A 20,576-nucleotide genomic window follows, 5' to 3' on the forward strand; every position below is an offset into this window, starting at 1 on the left:
TTGCTATGAATATAGGCTGGGACACATTAGAGATCTCAGGATGGATGTCATCCCCCCCCCCACACACACACACACTTTTTTTATTCACCAGGGTTTACTCGGGGATGGTAGAACATTACAAGTATGGAAGGCAAGAGGGAGGTTAAATTTAAGAACAGACCAGAAGGGGGAGGTAACGCTACAGAGAATGGACAATCATGGAAATCTCAAGAATGTTACTGTGATAATTTATATGAACTGATATTAAAACAAAAAGCACAGCAAAACATGACAAATAAATATATCTACGTACATGTCTTCTCCTCTATATATAAAAATGAATTTCTGTCTGTTCTTTATGCGCGACCAAATGACTGGATCTATCTTCACCAAATTTATCACACAGATACAACAGGGTTGTGGGAAGGTTTTAGACTGGGTCTCAACTCTCTCAGACATACCGTTCCTGAGATACAGTAGTCTCAAAACAATGACCGGAATTAGCCAATACAAACCTGCAAGTCTTTCACTTATATTCCAATTGCCATACACACGGTCACTCCACATGTACAGCATTACTCCAGCTGTAACCAACACTGATATCCAAACTGATACACATCAGAGGATTAGATACACAGCTCAGCACACATCAGAGGATTAGATACACAGCTCAGCACACACAGTCACACAGCAGAGGATTAGATACACAACTCAGCATACACTATCACAAATCAGAGAATTATATGCACAGTTGAGCACATACCAAACACATCAGAGGATTAGATACACAGCTCAGCACACACCATCACACATCAGATCTTTACTCCATGTTTACATAACAACCCTGCCATTTCTCTTCACTGCTGTAGGTCTGTTATGGTCTGGGGATCTCTGACCATGGACTGGCCCTTGACTGATGACTTCTCAGTCAGAAAATAAAAAAACCTAAAAAAAAAAAAACAAGAGTAATGTGCAGTTTGGAATACCTAGTGTCTGATACTCCTATACCCTGCCTTGCACACTAGAAGTAGCCATGGGCCCGACTAACTTGCCTGAGTGGGTGTGGACACAGCCATTGAAATAACTCACCTACCAGTGAAACAGAAAACCTGACTAGTTTCAAATTTATGGAGGAGAAGCAGATACAGAAAAGCCCCGCCCAGATGTCCAGACTGGACAAATGGTGAACATGAGGAACACAAAGTATAGAACAGAAACTCAATGTGACACACAGAAATACTGACACTATGCAAAGGGATAGGAAAAATAGAACTTAGTATCACACACAAAAAACCCCTAAAAACATCCAAACCTCCAAACAGAAAAATAAACTAGGGCTCACTGTGCCCGGAACAACTATGTTTGGATAAGGAGCTCAATACTTAACAAAAGATCCAGATAGTGTGAACAGGCAGCTATGGAAGCTGAATGGGCCAGGACTCAGATGCAGATGGAATTGCAGGCTTCAGACAGACAGACCATGTCTGGGACACAGGCACTGAAGATTAAGGGAGGGTTCACACGGTGTAACGTGCCGCGTGATGTGGCATGTCTATGCCGCGGGAGCCTTTGCGGGCCGTACACACTCCATTGATTTCAATGGGAGCGGGGATCGTATGCGCCGCGCTAGTTTGCGGCCATGATTTTGCGGATCTCCCTAAGACCGGCAACTGACAGAATGTAAGGCAGAATATAAAGAGCCAAAAACAGGAGTAAAAAGAAGGCCCATTGAATTTCAGAACCACCTGAATAGAGTCCTAGCACAGCAGAGAAACTTAACCCCTTCCAAGACACACTAGCAATGGTCAGCAGTGCAGCTCATAGCACAATCCACGCCAGAGTGCAACCGCTGATACTGCATGATGTCCAGTGTGAACATCCCCCTACTGCACATCGGACAGTTCACGTGCAGAATGCCGTTCTGACACTCCACACCCAAACCTACCAAGCTGAGATAGAGAATACCGGGTCCTAACAAGGTCAGCTTTAAAGGGGCTGGGCGCTGTAGATGACACTATTACACAAGGTCACATACACACAGCTTTACTCTAGGCATTCTTAACAACCGATTGCAGGCTTTTCACTGATATCCAAACTGAGATACACATGATCACATGACGCTTATGGACACACACACACAAACGACATACAAAATACACCAGTGCAAAACTGGAAAATTCTTATGGGGCCACTAAACAAACAGAAAATTAAATATACCCATGTAAAAGTGGGTTACTTTACTAGCATATTATATGGAACTTAGTATTGTTACCTAGCTCTTAATCAGTAAATTCTCCTTCTCAAACATTAGTGACAGCATGGCTGGTTCTCTGGAGCTCAGAATGGGAGTCACTGCTACAACAAGTTACTGTCTGACATTTCTTCCCTTCGGTATATCCCCAACACCTGTGAGCAGTATTATTGAAAAGTGGAAGTAACTGCAGATACAGAGAGGGAGCGCCATTGAGTGCTGAGGAACATCATGCAAAAAAATTGTCCAAAACTTTCCTGACTCTATAACTGCGGAGATCAAATATCCTCTGGTACTAGGCCAGGGCTCCACATGGCGTAAATGCCGCGGAAAATAATTGCAGTGTTTTACAGTCAGAGCAAAGTGGATGGGATTCCAGTGAATCCCATGCCCACTGTGGGGTAAAAACCATGGTGTGGACACATGGCGATTTCCAAAACCGCCTCTGCATCCTGCCTTCATCCTTTTCACTTCTGGTTTTCCTTTCTTCAGCTTTCAGGTTGCTAAAGCCAGAAGTTCCCTAGCGACAGGGAGTGAACAACAAATTAAGAAGAAGAAAGACACTTTGCGGCAGCAACTATAGGGGTTTTTCAGGCAAAAACAATGTTTTTTATGAAGTGGATTACATTTATGTCCAAAATCACCTGTTTTATTAAATTACACTAAGGCGTCTGAAAAGTTAGTGACCACTTAAAAGTAATTAGTAGAGATGAGCGAACACTATTCGAAACAGCCGTTTCGCATCGCACGCTCCCATAGAAATGAATGGAAGCGGCAGAGTTTGCCGGCAGCCGGCCGCTTAACCCCCCGCGTGCCTGCTATGTCCATTCATTTCTATGAGAGCGTGCTATACAAAACGGCTTTTTCGAATAGTGTTCGCTCATCTCTAGTCATTAACAATTTAAACCCCAATACTAGAATTAAAACTCTGACACTCCATAGTCTTGAGGATCTTCTCCCCTTCCCTCCAGGACTTCTCTTGTGCTGCACTTTTTCCCTGGATCCTTTGTGACAACACGTCCTATCCCTGCTTGTGGTGGACTTACACGGTATAACTTCTCTGGTCCCGAAGGTTCCCGGGTATGCTGGGAATTGCAGGGTTGTAAAGGCGGAGGGAAGGGGGTAGGGGGTTGCAGTGTCAAAACCACTGGCCTAATAACGAGATGAAATTATTTGCGGGAATCTGCCATTGTCTTGGGGGTTCCACTGAATTCCCCGCTATCCATCACATTAGATGTTCCTATCATTAATTATGCAATAAGATCTTTATTTGAGGGGGTGATGAATATTTAAGAACCTTTTATATTGAGATGCGAGACTTTATGGCTTTAATGATGTTTGTGATATCTAAGGAGGACGGATAATAATAATATCATCTAGTATAATGGATCGGAGTCTTGCTAATGACACCCCCCTCCCCCCCAGTGCTGCGGTTTAGACAAAGAGCTGACAACAACAAGTCTCACCAGATGTCCGGAGCAGAAAAAAGCCAAAACAAGACATAAAACAAGAACGTCTCACATGTCCCCGAGATGTGGACACTCAGGCTGTGTTCACTCCTCCATTGGCGGATCCTTTTTTCTTGTTAAAAAGACTCCATGACCAAACCTAAAGGACTCCACTACGAGTCAATGGCGTCGGCTGGTGACTGTGGCACCACACGTGTGCACATGTAGACACATATAGACATAAACCTTAGCGTGCACTGTTTTCGAAGGACATAAGTCTTGATATGCACCATCTTAAGAACACGTAACCTTTAGTGTGCACCATCATAAGAACATATAACCATTAGTCATTAGTGTGCTCCATCTTAAAAACACATAACCTTTTCGTGTGCACAATCTTAAGAACACATAACCCTTTATGTGCACCATCTTGGGAGGACATAACCCTTAGTGTGGAACAACTTCAGCAGTGGTCACAATAGCATTGGGTCACCATTCGCAGGACATTTCTCTCAGTCAGAAACCCATTGGACTCCATTACAGTCTTGTTAGAGGATAGGGTTTTTCTGTTTTTTGGGCCACAAAGTAGGGGACCCATCAGTATAGGTTATGGCCATAATCCATAGTGTGCACCATCTCTAGCGACAAAACCTTGAGTCTGCACCGTCCTACTGGGCCATAACCCATAGTGTGCACTGTTTAAGTAACATAAAAGCTACTTTCTTAGGGGGACGTAATCTTTAACCACCTTAAGTGACTGTAATCCCTAGTGTGCCCTGTCTTAAGGGGACATAACCCTTAGCTCAAACAGTCATAAGGTGACATAACCCATAGTGTGCACCATTTTGAGGGTACATAACCCCTAATATTCATCATCTCAAGGGGCCATAACCCATAGTGTGCACCATCTTAAGGGGCCATAACCCATAGTGTGCACCATCTTAAGGGGCCATAACCCATAGTGTGCACCATCTTAAGGGGACATAACCCCTAGTGTGCACCATCTTAAGGGGACATAACCCCTAGTGTGCACCATCTTGAAGGTTCATAACCTTTAATGGTCATCATCTTAAGGGGACATAACCCCTAGTGTGCACCATCTTAACAGAACATTCTTGGGCTCCGTCACGTCTGATATTTGCTGTACTGTTCTTCTTTCATTTAACAATCCATAATTTCACATGGCTGCGATTCTCCTCATGTCCAGCAGATGGTGATGTCTGACAGCTGATGATACATATATACAGTAGACTATATACTGTAGGGATACCTATATACTGCACTGAGAATGTAAAGCTGATATTTCCAACAAGAAGACAGCTCTCGTATCAAACTCTTAGAAAATGGACTAATCCTTACCTTAATAGAAGTCAAATATATTCTAAGCAGATCCTCACTCAGCTCTATGATATAAATATGATACTGTCCTATAACGGCACAGATCTTTGCTGCAACATCCTGAAACCCAAAAAAAACAGACCCCAGAGGACAATAGCAGTTCCTGGGCAGCAGCCCTCAAAAACTTCAAGTTTGAACCCCAAATTTTTGGTAAATTTGTTACAAATCCAGCTCATTATGAACCAATTTGCTCATCTCTATTCACTAGGCCATCACACATTTGATCAATCCATCCAGCCATGTCCAACCCCTACTTACTAGTGGGGATCCACAGGGGGCAATACTGGAGAGGTCATTGTGGCTAATGGGTTTCCATAGGGGGCAGTATTGGAGGAGTCACTATCACTAGTGGGGTAGTACAGGGGAAGTATTAGTGTGATCACAACTACTATTGGGGTTCCACAGAGGTTGGTGTCAGGGGATCAGTATAACTAGTGAGGGTCTACAAGGGGCAGTATCAGAGTCATCATTACTATTTAGCCCCGCCCACTTTTGTGTTGACTCCGCCCACTCATTAATTTTTCATGTGCCCGCACACAGTATAATCCTCCTACAGTCACCCGTAAATTATATGCCCCCCCTCTATCTCTCCCCCAGTTTCATATACACCCTTCATCTGCCCCCAGTTTCATGTCCCCCCTCCATCTCTACCCCCAGTTTCATGTCCCCCCATCTCTGCCCCCAGTTTCATGTCCCCCATCTCTGCCCTCAGTTTCATGTCCCCTCCATCTCTCCCCCCAGTTTCATGTCCCTCCATCTCTGTCCCCAGATTCATGTCCCCATCTCCACCCCAGATTCATGTCCCCCATCTCTGCCCCCAGTTTCATGTCCCCTCCATCTCTGTCCCCAGATTCATGTCTCCCCCATCTCTGCCCCCAGTTTCATGTCCCTCCATTTCTGTCCCCAGATTCATGTCCCCATCTCTGCCCCCAGATTCATGTCCCCCATCTCTGCCCCCATATTCTCTGGACGTAGATCTGAGTTGAAATCGGGACATACCTCCCTCCAACCGGGACCGCGGGACATGTAACCAGAATTGTTAATGTCCCGCGGAAATCGGGATGGTTGGGAGGTATGATACTGGGGTAGCACAAGAGGCAGTATTGAAAGGGGTCGCCTTTACTAGCTGGATAACTATAGGGAACTATTATTGGAGGGCTCAGTATCGGAGTGGTCACCATTACCAGTGGGATACCCCAGGGGGCAGGACATGAACGCACATGAGACAAGCACAATGCTGCCACTGTCATGAGATAGACCCCACATGCAAAATTGGGTACAGTTTTGGGCACTTGTACACAAGAAAGAACCCACCGAGTTGGAGCGGCTTCAAAGGCTGTAAGCAGAGAAATTCATAGAACAGACGGACTACAAGACCAAAGAGATGACCAAAGCTGGAAAAAGGGGTGATATAAATGATATCACTGCACACACATCATATACAGTCATGGCCATAAGTGCTGGCACCCCTGAGATGTTTCCAGAAAATGAGGTATTACTCAGAGGAAATTATCACAATTACATATTTTGTTATTCACGTTTATTTCTTTTGTGTGTATTGGAAAAAATACAAAAAGAAAAAAGAAATAAAAGCCAAAAATGATGGAATTTCATACAAAACTCCAAAAATGGACCGGGCAAAATTCCTGGCACCTCAACTTAATATTTGGTTGCACAGTCTTTGGAAAAAATACCTGAAATCAGTCACCTCCTATCACCATCCACAAGCGTCATAACCTCTCAAGTGGAATTTTGGACCCCTCTTCTTTTGCAGACTGCTCCAGGTCTCTCATATTTGGGGGGGGGGGGGGCTGGGGGCCTTCAATTCCCCCAACAGCAATTTTAAGGTCTCTTCCCAGGTGTTCAATGGGATTAGGATTCAGACTCATTGCTGGCCACTTCAGAACTCTCCAGCGCTTTGTTTCCGTCCATTTCTGTCTGTTTTTGTTTGTTTGGGGTCATGGACCTTCTGGACGACCCTTTACCTAGGACACAAACCCAGCTTTCTCACACTGGGCCCTACATTGCAGCCCAAAATCCTTTGGTAATCTTCAGATTTCATGATGTCTTGCACACAGAGGCAGCAAAACGACCCCAAAACAACTTTGACCTTCCACCATTATTTGACTATTGGTACTGTGTTCTTTCTGGAGATGGGCTTGTAATCTCGAGATTGTTGATATTTTTCCACAATTTTGGTTCTCAAGTCCTCAGACAGTCCTCTACTTTTTGTTCCCCATGCTTAGCATGGCACACACAGACACATAATGCAAAGATTGAGTCAACTTCTCTCCTTTTTTATCTGGTTTCAGTCAGTATTTTTATATTGCCCACACCTGTTACTTGCTACGGGTGAATAAGAATTACGTGCTTGAAACACAGTTATGTACCCACAATTTTGATAAAAAAAAACCTATTTTGACCAGCCCATTTTTGGAGTATTGTGTGAAATGATGTCCTATTTGCCTTTTTTTCTCAGTTTTTTTTGTGATGATCAAAGGACATAAACGTGTGTATAACAAAATGTGTAATTGCAATAATACTTTATTTTCTGGAAAAATTTCAGAGGTGCCAAAAACTTACAGCCATGACTATATGTTATATCTTGTGGCTCACATTCTGTATATGTTGTCATTGGTGGAGATGTTAGATTTGTGGTGCCCAGACACCGTGGAGCAGCGGCCAGGACCAGGCACATGGTGAACACTTCATTAGGAAGATGCACTCAAGACATCCACGTATTCTCTGAGAAATGTTTGGCCTGTGCGAGCGGCTGAGATGAGTCACAGACAAGACACTGTATGTCACTGTAAGGATGTGCTGGAACAGGACGCAATGCGCTGGATGTTACTAATAGGACGTCAGCTCTCAGGATGGAACCATGATGACTGTGCAGCAATATAAGAGGATAGCACTAGTATACAGGATTGGAGAAAACAGATAATCTATAGATGTTATATTCTCCTGAATTGATCATCTGTAGGATTATGTGATCTTAAGATGATGATCTATAACGGGGGTACTTAGCTGGCAGACGAGGCTACACAAAGGCCGTTGGGTTGAACAAAGGACATCATATGGCCTGTGATGCAGAAGCGGCACTCATAAATTGTCACTGACACTTCAGCTGATCACCAAGGACTGGATGGCCAAAAAACTTCTTTAATTCCAGTATACCTAGTGGTCTGTGGAAGTGAAGGAGCCAGTGTCAGATTCCCCGGTGGTCTAGTGCAGGAAGGTGGTTAATGTTGGGATTCCCCGTGGTCCAGGGCAGTGGATGTTAATGGAAGACTTTCTGGTGGTCTACCACTGTTAAGGAGATAATTCCAATACATCTATTGCTGAGACGCAGCATGGTGGTTAATGTTGGAGTCTCTGGTGACCTAGGACAGTGAAAGGGTCAAATGACTATATAGCTGGTGGTTTATATCCCTGGTAAGGAGTAGTGAAGGGGTTAATGCTGTATACCAGGGGCGCAGTGGTTATTCCATTGTCTAAGTCTCAGCATTGTCCTAGCTGTAAATTCCTGTGTCCTACCTGTGGGGAAGGATAGAGAGGACTATGCAGCTGTAACCGGAGGACTACACAGTTCTCTCTATGATCCCGAATCCTGAACACTCTGCCCAACCAGTGTTAGAGTGATAAGGGGGGCCTATTACATCCTCCTAATCACCTATAGGGAATATTGTCCTGTGTCTCTCGTGCTGCTTGAATTTTGCTAAATTTAGGGAAAAAAGGGACACATTCAGTCCAAAACCTCACAAATATTTGCAATACAAATCTCGCGAAGTTCGCCCAATAGTCCCAACACTCTTACAATAAAGAACTCACTTCTATGTTGGTTAAGAAACTTTCTTTTCTGGAAACCCCATATATAGTATACAGGTAACTGTATATACAATAACAAGGCTCCATAACGAAGGACAATGAGAATCCCCTGCTGTACCATCATCATCCTGCGGGTGGAGCTCCAACTATGTATCATAATGTGAGCCAATGTCTAGTTGATATATAGACAATGCCAGTTATGGAAAAGTTCCCGCCGCGCGGTGTAGCCGTCTGCCGCTTCCATTTACTCGATTGTCAATTGTCCATTTCATTTTCCATTTTTATAAATGTCCTTAAAATAAACTCAAGTTTCTGGAGCAGATTTACTGAATTATACGCGGCATTAAGCAATGGTGGAGGAGCGGGGCGAGCGCTTACGTAATCCAGAGCCGGGCCGCGTTCTCTGGGCTCACATCCATCCACTTACCTCATTTACAGTCCTATGAAAAAGTTTGGGCACCCCTATTAATCTTAATCATTTTTAGTTCTAAATATTTTGGTGTTTGCAGCAGCCATTTCAGTTTGATATATCTAATAACTGATGGACACACTAATATTTCAGGATTGAAATGAGGTTTATTGTACTAACAGAAAATGCGCAATATGCATTAAACCAAAATTTGACCGGTGCAAAAATATGGGCACCTCAACAGAAAAGTGACATTAATATTTAGTACATCCTCCTTTTGCAAAGATAACAGCCTCTAGTCGCTTCCTGTAGCTTTTAATCAGTTCCTGGATCCTGGATGAAGGTATTTTGGACCATTTCTTTCTACAAAACAATTCATGTTCAGTTAAGTTTGATGGTCGCCGAACATGGACAGCCCGCTCTCAAATGATCTGAAAACAAAGATTGTTCAACATAGTTGTTCAGGGGAAGGATACAAAACGTTGTCTCAGAGATTTAACCTGTCAGTTTCCACTGTGAGGAACATAGTAAGGAAATGGAAGACCACAGGGACAGTTCTTGTTAAGCCCAGAAGTGGCAGGCCAAGAAAAATATCAGAAAGGCAGAGAAGAAGAATGGTGAGAACAGTCAAGGACAATCCACAGACCACCTCCAAAGAGCTGCAGCATCATCTTGCTGCAGATGGTGTCACTGTGCATCGGTAACTATACAGCGCACTTTGCACAAATAGAAGCTGTATGGGAGAGTGATGAGAAAGAAGCCGTTTCTGCACGTACGCCACAAATAGAGTTGCCTGAGGTATGAAAAAGCACATTTGGACAAGGCAGCTTCATTTTGGAAACAAAAATTGAGTTGTTTGGTTATAAAAAAAGGCGTTATGCATGGCGTCCAAAAAGAAACAGCATTCCAAGAAAAACACTTGCTACCCACTGTAAAATTTGGTGGAGGTTCCATCATGCTTTGGGGCTGTGTGGCCAATGCCGGCATCGGGAATCTTGTTAAAGTTGAGGGTCGCATGGATTCCACTCAGTATCAGCAGATTCTTGAGAATAATGTTCAAGAATCAGTGACGAAGTTGAAGTTACGCCGGGGATGGATATTTCAGCAAGACAATGATCCAAAACACCGCTCCAAATCCTCAGGCATTCATGCAGAGGAACAATTACAATGTTCTGGAATGGCCATCCCAGTCCCCAGACCTGAATATCATTGAACATCTGTGGGATGATTTGAAGCGGGCTGTCCATGCTCGGCGACCATCTAACTTAACTGAACTTGAATTGTTTGTCCAAAATCCCTTCATCCAGGATCCAGGAACTGATTAAAAGCTACAGGAAGCGACTAGAGGCTGTTATCTTTGCAAAAGGAGGATGTACTAAATATTAATGTCACTTTTCTGTTGAGGTGCCCATACTTTTGCACCGGTCAAATTTTGGTTTAATGCATATTGCACATTTTCTGTTAGTACGATAAACCTCATTTCAATCCTGAAATATTACTGTGTCCATCAGTTATTAGATATATCAAACTGAAATGGCTGTTGCAAATACCAAAATATTTAGAACTAAAAATGATTAAGATTAATAGGGGTGCCAAAACTTTTTCATAGGACTGTATATTTCTGTCCTTATACTGGATGAGTTACTTTGTTACACTGCACGCGGATCGGATGAGCTGGCGGGTTATTGCGCCGTGATGTGGGGTATGTAGGGGTCTGATCTAGGGGGCCAGTCCATCTGGGAATCTGGTCCATTGCCCTTTAACCCCTTCCTGCTTCAGTCATGTTTTGTTTTTTTATTCCGTGCCTTGGAAAAGCCATTAGTGTACGAGGGCTTAGTTTTTGCAGGACTTCATAATGGTACCATTTAATAATTTGCACTTGGGCCTCAGTAGACACATGGGGCGTATGATGCTTTGATGCACGATGATATTGGCCTCCCCAACATGATGCTATCAGAAGTCTTAACAGTCCCCTAGGCCCACGGATGCCACCCAGGAGGCTGGAAGAAGACCAGAGAAACCTCTGAAGGAGCACTGGACACCATAATGGAGTCCAAGAGGTGGTGGGAAAGTGATCTTATTATACCCCGCAGTCTGAAGAGTGCCCAGACTAAAATAATGATCATTAGTGGGTCCCGACCCCCAAGAATCTCAGGATTTGATGAAACAGAGATTTTTGGAAAATTTGTAACAAGCCCTCCTCATCCTCCTCCATCTCCACATAGAGGGCAGAGCTGCCCATTGGATGCTGGGTCACTTGTGGCTTCCATCTTTGTGGGTTTGGGGAGGTTTGGTACACAAAGACATGGTTGGCAGAGTCTGGTGTAGGACCTGTATCCTGACCTCAGTCCCATCCAACACCCAAGGGATGAACTAGAATGGAGATGATGAGCCTGCCCCTCTCTATGGCTAGGACTCTCTTATAACCTGTGTATATGTGTGTACGTGTTTATGGACAGGGGACTCTAATAAAGTCTATGTGATGTTTTCAGGGTTCTCACAGTGGCTCAGTGGTTAGCACTGCAGCCTTGCAGTGCTGGAGTTCTGGGTTTGAATTCTACCAGGGACATCATCTGCAAGGAGTTTGTATGTTCTCCCCGTGTTTGCGTGGGTTTCCTCCCACATACCAAAGACTTACTTATAGGGATTGTAGATTGTGAGCCCTGTGTAGGACAGTGACTGTCAATGTCTGTAAAGCGCTGCCGAATATGATGGCGCTATATAAGTAAGCATAATAAATAAATAATTCTCTTACTTACATTAATAGCTACAGATATAAGTGGTTTATCCTTCATGTAGTTCTCCCACATGACCACTAGGTGGCAGCTTTGTATAGTGTTTCGGACCTGCTGACATTTCTATTCCGGTCTCTTCAGTGCGGCTTTTATTACAAGTAATTACGGGTGTGAATTATGGGTGAATCTTCTCCGGATGGGAGATGCTCGGCCACTTTCCTTGTTCGGTAAAAGCCTTTTCTGAGCTTCCTGCCTCATTTGGAGAGAAGTCATTGTACTATCATATGTAGAACTGTAATGTGAGAAGCAGCGCCCTTAAAGGGGATTTTCAAGACGTAGATATTGGTGGCCTATCTTTAAGATTGGGGTCTGACTCTCGCACCCGTCTAATTAGTCCTCTTCATGTACTAAGCATAGCGCCACATATTGTATAGTGTTTGTGTCCAGTACTGCAGCTCAGTCCCACTCAATTGGTCAGGCAAGTGGTGTGACCCATAAAGGAGACATCATAGGGTGAAGAAGAGACCACAGCACTTGCGGTTGTCTAGGGCAGGTCATCAATATAAACTGTTGTTTCTGTAAGTGTTCATTATCTCTCTATAATTGTGCAGAGTGGGCGGGATCTTCCTGGTGTGATGTCAGAGCTGCACTGTGTGCTCTGAGCCAATCAGCTGCCTTCCCTTGCTGCTCTCCCTCCCCTCTCACAGCATGAGTATCAGATATCATAAGGGTAAAGCTTCAGTTGCATCCCCTCCTCTCCCATCATCAACACCACTTGGTGAATTTCAAGAGTTCTGGCCCCCACATGGTATAACACTCAGTTTACAGGCCCCTACACGGTGGTATAAGGCCCCTATACTGGCCCCCACATGGTATAAAGCATCCTTTACTTGCCCCACATGGTATAAAGCCCCATTCCTTACCCCTCACACATTATATTCCCTCCTGATTTGCCCCCATACAGTGTGCTGCCTCCTTTATTGGCCTTCATGCAGCAAATGCCCCCTTTACTGCCAGATTTGTCAGCTTATTATTAGGCTTCAAGGTCAGAGTGAAAATTGCAGAATTTGGTCATGTAGATTGCTACTTGGAAAATTAAAAATAAAATAATCATCAAAAATTAAAAAGAAAAATTCACATTCTGCCAGGCGGTGATTGTGAAGGAGTAGACGAGTACCAGGCCCCTCCCACTATGACTGCGCACGGTCACTTTAATAGTTGACAGCAACCAGTCATTGGTTGTTCCTTCCATTAACCCCACGCTGTTTCCTTCCATAGATGATAATCGTTAGGGTCATTAATGATTTATCCCTCTGTAACTATTAATTACACAGCAAATCCCCAAGGGCAGCAATAATAGACTCTGCACACAAAGGGTTAACATCGGCGGTAAAGAAAATATATTGAGCGCGTCACCTACACAAGTAAATATGTAGCCGTCCTCCGTATTCTTTAATATTGTACCTGGAAGCTACTTATTGATAGAAGACGCCGAGGAATATGAGACGACCGCACAGAAACATCCGCTACGCTCACTTTTTAATATCCTTCAACCACAATGGTCGCCAGGAAGCGCCGGTGGCTGCGCTCTACTCGCCGTACTGTAAATATCGCCGCCACCCGTGGTCTTATTTACCTCCTAATTACAAGTAAAGGTGAATTAGTTTTCTACAGAGAATGAGTAACAATTAAAACTTCAACCGCACGCCGCGCGCCCTGCTGTAAACGCCGCAAACATGAAATAATATGTATCCGATATTATTAAAGAGTATCTGGGGAAATGTATCTAATCCTGAGATATAGATACTGTGTATCTAATCCTATCATGTGTGATACTGTGGGATGAGCTGTGTTTCTAATCCTGTGATAATGTAGATTTAGTTCTATCATGTGTGATACAGTCTGCTGAGCTGAGTATCTAATCCTCTGATGTGTAATACTGTCTGCTAAGCTGTGTATCTAATCCTATCCTGTGTGATACAGTCTGCTGAGCTGTGTATCTAATCCTATCCTGTGTGATACTGTCTGCTGAGCTGTGTATCTAATCCCATTATGTGTGATACTGTCTGCTGAGCTGTGTATCTAATCCCATCTTGTGTGATACTGTCAGCTGAGCTGCTGTATCTAATCCTATCATGTGTGATACTGTCTGCTGAGCTTCTGTATCTAATCCCATCATGTGCGATACAGTCTTCTGAGCTGAGTATCTAATCCCATTATGTGTAATATTGTCTGCTGAGCTGTGTATCTAATCCCATCATGTGCGATACAGTGTGCTGAGCTGTGTATCTAATCCCATTGTGTGTAAAATTGTCTGCTGAGCTGTGTATCTAATCCTCTGATGTGTGATACTGTGTGCTGATCTGTGTATCTAATCCTCTGATGTGTGATACTGTCTGCTGAGCTGAGTATCTAATCCCATTGTGTGTAATATTGCCTGCTGAGCTATGTATCTAATCCTATTATGTGTGATACTGACCAACACCACCAGTATATAGTATATCACCTATTACTGGACAGTTTCTCGTGTTATCGGCTCCGCGGCGATGTTTACACTAATCTTTGTTTCTCACAGATTACGGCGACGGCTCATGAGAAGATTTTACAAGGTTTTCTAGGAATTTCTTAATGACTAATAAAAGTTACTGAATAATTCAGACTCTCCTTGTGCGATCGCACAGACGCAGTTTACGAGCTCGCGTCCGGCCAGAGACTCCTAATTATTGGGGAAGATCCAGTAAATCTCTGATTAACAATCCTGTAAATGTTACGGCTGAAATGTGGCGATGATTTACACAAGACAATCACGAAGAAAACGCAAGTCCTCCTATCAGACGCCGGGAATACGTTGTATCCAGAGTGTAAAGAATCCTCTGAAATGTTATAAAATGGGCAAAAAAAAAAAAATCAAAAAGAATATTATAAAATTATTTACAAGATTAAAAATTATTATAAAAATAATATATATATTAAAAAAATTATTCACAATGAGGCCTAACGCACGAGTGTGCCAAGGATGGGGGGGGGGGCATTTTATAGAGGAATGCAGTTGTATGACTCGATGCACAAGCCCTTAAATTATAAAAAAAAAATTACTTGAAGGCATTCTACCATTTAAACAAATTTTTTTTTTCTAGTTCACACGTAGGAATAGCCTTAAGAAAGACTATTCGTCTCCTATCTTTATAAGTCATCTCCGACCCGCCCTTCAGTGAAAAATCCGTTTTTTTGTTGGTATGCAAATGAGTTCTCTCGCAGCACTGGGGGCGGGCCTCAGCGCTCAAACAGCATCCCCAATGCTGTGAGAGAACTCTCCAGCGCCGCCTCCATCTTCTTCAGCAACCGTCTCTTCATCTTCTTCTTCCGGCTGGGGTCAGACTTGTGCGCCTGCGCAGTCGTCTCTGCCATCGGGACGCAGGCAAGAGCCGAGTGCACAGGCCAGCCAGCGGCCATTTTTTGGAGAACAGGACGACTTATAAAGGTAGAAGACGAATAGCCTTTCTTAAGGCTATTCTGACTTGTGAACTAGAAAAAAACGAGTTTAAATGGTACAATCCCTTTAAATTTAAAAAAAATAGTCACATTAATCACAGTAAAATAATAAAAGAATATTAAAAAGAATGACCACCGTGAAATAAAATGTAATTAAACTAATAAAAAATTTAAAAAAAATCATAAGATACAATAAAAAAATCATAGTAAAATGATTAAAGAAATCACAATAAATTTATAAAAATGCTAAAAAAAAACTAAGTAAAACTATTAAAAATAATCCAGTAAAATAAGAGTAAAATGATGAAAATAAGAAATCAGAATAAAATTATAATAAAATGCTAAAAATAATCAATGATAATAAAAATTTTAAATAATAAAAATACTAATCACAGTGAAATTATTATAAACTTCCACTTTTACTGCCTTACAGTTTATGATTATTTATTATATTTTTGCTATTTTCATCTGTAGAACCGTCTCCCATTGTTTCGTCATCTTTTCACTTACGCAGGCGATGTCCAAGGTCCGTCAGAAATAAATGCAGCTGTGAAATGAGTTGTGTGGGAGTTATGAGCGACCCCATCACTGGGATGAATATGAAGCGCGAGGATCTCAGCTCCGCAGACCTGGTATTGACATTTAGAAGCTCCGGATCCTTTTATTGCCTGTTAATGGATTATTGCACTTCGGTCGCTCCTTGATCTTTACTTGGTTTTCAAGGTATCAAAAAATATCCACAACAAGATGGCAGCAGGACACCTGCGGCAGGTGGAGAAAGGTCCTGGGAGATGAATCAAAAAAGATTCCTCATCTGCTCAAGACTGTGGTTCAGGGTGGATGTGACTGATACATTGTAGCGGTGTATTAATTACTACCTGGAAGTCATCGTGAGGGCTATAGTACCTGATCCAGACAATTAGGGATTGGCAAGTGGGGAGAGAAGACACCATATTAAAGACTGTGGAGCCCCCTGCTGGTGCCAACTTATCCCCCACACTAGGACAAGAGGCAGCTCTATACATTAGCCTAGTTATAAAGGTTGCAACTGTCACATCTGTAATTTGTCCCTACAGTTACTGTAAGTGGCCAACAGGTCCTTCTCAAAACACTAGTGATGATCAGGAAGAGTGTTCCTGAATTGTATGGTCTAATAATACAGCGAACTGTGCAGCCTCATAGTTACCACTGCAGAGTTCTCTCTATCACCACTACCCAAAGTTGAACTGAGGTTTCTTGGGCCCACCAGATAGAAATATTCTTGGTCCCAGCCATCAAGACCTTGGTAATGAATCACCGCATATATAGTGTTATTACTATCTAAGATGGGCCAGGCCATGTATGTGCAGCTTCTGCCCCCTTATGTAGAGTACATAAAGACGTATATGTAGCCTCGATTCTTTGGCTCCAAAGCATTATAGAGAGGATTCACCATCTGCGCCACCTATAAGCCTCGCTTTACAGGCTACATAAATTGATAAAAATCAGCACCACAGAACACAACCTCTGTCCCCTGTATGCACAGCAGCTGCTTACCTTCTCCAGCTGGTGGATGCCCTCCTCCACAGAGCATACGGACGCCAGCGTCCTAAGGGCAGACGGGTACAAGCACTTGAATCGATCTTGCCGGCAAATTTTAAAAAGGGCTACAACCGCTCCTTCCTAATATAAGGCAAAGGAGAAAAAGAAATAAGGATTAGAAAGATGAAATGAAAGTAAAGATCAGAAAATAGCAAGATGATGCAAAGAAGCGACTGCTAAAAGAAACACATCAAAGTAATGAATGTCTAAAGAGAAGGGAAGTGACAAAAAGTCTGGGTACAAGTCTACTTCACAAAAGACGTTAAAATATATAAAACTATATTATTGCCCCAAATGTACAAGAATATAACTACTATAATACTTCTCCCTGTGCAGAAGAATATAACTACTATAATACTACTCCTATGTACAAGAATATAACTACTATAATACTACTCCTATGTACAAGAATATAACTACTATAATACTGCCCCCTATGTACAAGAATATAACTACTATAATACTACTCCTATGTACAAGAATATAACTACTATAATACTACCTCCTATATACAAGAATATAACTACTATAATACTACTCCTATGTACAAGAATATAACTACTATAATACTGCTCCTATGTACAAGAATATAACTACTATAATACTGCTCCTATGTACAAGAATATAACTACTATAATACTGCTCCTATGTACAAGAATATAACTACTATAATACTACTCCTATGTACAAGAATATAACTACTATAATACTGCTCCTATGTACAAGAATATAACTACTATAATACTGCCCCTATGTACAAGAATATAACTACTATAATACTACTCCTATGTACAAGAATATAACTACTATAATACTGCTCCTATGTACAAGAATATAACTACTATAATACTGCTCCTATGTACAAGAATATAACTACTATAATACTACTCCTATGTACAAGAATATAACTACTATAATACTGCTCCTATGTACAAGAATATAACTACCATAATACTACCTCCTATGTACAAGAATATAACTACTATAATACTGCCCCCTATGTACAAGAATATAACTACTATAATACTACCTCCTATGTACAAGAATATAACTACTATAATACTGCTCCTATGTACAAGAATATAACTACTATAATACTACCTCCTATGTACAAGAATATAACTACTATAATACTGCTCCTATGTACAAGAATATAACTACTATAATACTGCCCCCTATGTACAAGAAAACAACTATTATTATACTACCTCCTATGTACAATAATATAACTACTATAATACTGCTCCTATGTACAAGAATATAACTACTATAATACTGCTCCTATGTACAAGAATATAACTACTATAATACTGCTCCTATGTACAAGAATATAACTACTATAATACTCCTCCTATGTACAAGAATATAACTACTATAATACTACTCCTATGTACAAGAATATAACTACTATAATACTACTCCTATGTACAAGAATATAACTACTATAATACTGCTCCTATGTACAAGAATATAACTACTATAATACTCCTCCTATGTACAAGAATATAACTACTATAATACTACTCCTATGTACAAGAATATAACTACTATAATACTACTCCTATGTACAAGAATATAACTACTATAATACTACTCCTATGTACAAGAATATAACTACTATAATACTACTCCTATGTACAAGAATATAACTACTATAATACTACCTCCTATGTACAAGAATATAACTACTATAATACTGCCCCCTATGTACAAGAATATAACTACTATAATACTGCCTCCTATATACAATACAAGTACTATAATACTGCTCCTATAAGAATCTCTGAAATCTCTTAAGATCCCAGGTGGAGGCCTGAGGGTGATGTTAAAAATGAAACAATTATACTCACCTTCCCTCACTTATTCTTGCCCTCCTGTCAGTGCCCACTGCTCTCTACAGGTCCTCGTCTGGGGATCCTGCTGAGGCCTTAGCAGTCACATGGGGCTCGTTGAGCCTCTCGATAAGTTCCAATCATAGGCTACAGTGGTGACCCCAAGTGTATGACAACACCCAGAAGAGGACCTGGAGAAAGCTGCGGGTACTGTGAGGAGACCCAGAAGGGATAAGTATAATTGTTTAATTTTTACACCTCCCCTGGGCCTCCACCTATTATGCATTGGGGTCTGAAGATCCCCCAGAGTATAATAACTTTCATTTCTGGTCCTATCCAAACTTGTTTGAATGAAACAAATCTTTAGAGGTTTGCCCATCCTTCCCATATGAGTGATAGCGATGACTACAATCCTCTCCCCGGTGCTCTCAGCAGACATGTAATAGTACGGCCAGAAATAACAGGGAACTATACGGCGACCCCTGATGCTGCAGACGACTTTCATGCTGCGTCTGATGTGGGCGCAATTCGATTATTTACACCGTTGACTTTTAGCATTTAGAAATATCATCTTAATTAAAACTGGTGAAAAAGTCAAAAAGGGAAACGTATTAATTGAATCCTTCCCAGAAATGAAACGTCGCTGACTAATTACCGAGATGTTATGTAAGATGCTAATTGTCGATATTAATAGACAGAAGGCTAAAACGTAAACCGTCCTGACATGACGATATCTGTGACACGTAACACAAGAAACAGTACTAAGAAGTCACCTGTGCAGACATGAGGTAGAAAGTTTTGTATTACAGAGAAGAGTTTTCTTATTATCCCTAGTGCACAGTATTATAGTAGTTATATTCTTGTACATAGGAGTAGTATTATAGTAGTTATGTTCTTGTACATAGGAGTAGTATTATAGTAGTTATATTCTTGTACATAGGAGGTAGTATTATAGTAGTTATATTCTTGCACATAGGAGGTAGTATTATAGTAGTTATATTCTTGTATATAGGAGTAGTATTATAGTAGTTATATTCTTGTATATAGGAGTAGTATTATAGTAGTTATATTCTTGTACATAGGAGTAGTATTATAGTAGTTATAGTCTTGTACATAGGGGGCAGTATTATAGTAGTTATATTCTTGTACATAGGAGTAGTATTATAGTAGTTATATTCTTGTACATAGGAGTAGTATTATAGTAGTTATATTCTTGTACATAGGAGGTAGTATTATAGTAGTTATATTCTTGTACATAGGAGGTAGTATTATAGTAGTTATATTCTTGTACATAGGAGGTAGTATTATAGTAGTTATATTCTTGTACATAGGGGTAGTATTATAGTAGTTATATTCTTGTCCATAGGAGTAGTATTATAGTAGTTATATTCTTGTACATAGGAGCAGTATTATAGTAGTTATATTCTTGTACATAGGGGTAGTATTATAGTATTTATATTCTTGTACATAGGAGTAGTATTATAGTAGTTATATTCTTGTACATAGGAGCAGTATTATAGTAGTTATATTCTTGTACATAGGAGCAGTATTATAGTAGTTATATTCTTGTACATAGGAGCAGTATTATAGTAGTTATATTCTTGTACATAGGAGGTAGTATTA

The 20,576-nt window shown here is 41.4% G+C and overlaps 1 protein-coding gene across 1 annotated transcript in view; it reads right to left on the bottom strand.

The window, feature by feature from the left end:
• INSC (INSC spindle orientation adaptor protein) overlaps positions 1–20,576 on the bottom strand; it is a 69,882-nt gene that overhangs the window by 11,223 nt on the left and 38,083 nt on the right. Inside the window, exon 7 of the mRNA XM_075280984.1 lies at positions 17,077–17,202. Coding sequence (XP_075137085.1) covers positions 17,077–17,202 — 126 coding nt within the window. The remainder of the gene's footprint in view (positions 1–17,076; positions 17,203–20,576) is intronic.

This window comes from Leptodactylus fuscus, chromosome 7, assembly GCF_031893055.1.
Source record: "Leptodactylus fuscus isolate aLepFus1 chromosome 7, aLepFus1.hap2, whole genome shotgun sequence".
Lineage (NCBI taxonomy): Eukaryota > Metazoa > Chordata > Amphibia > Anura > Leptodactylidae > Leptodactylus > Leptodactylus fuscus.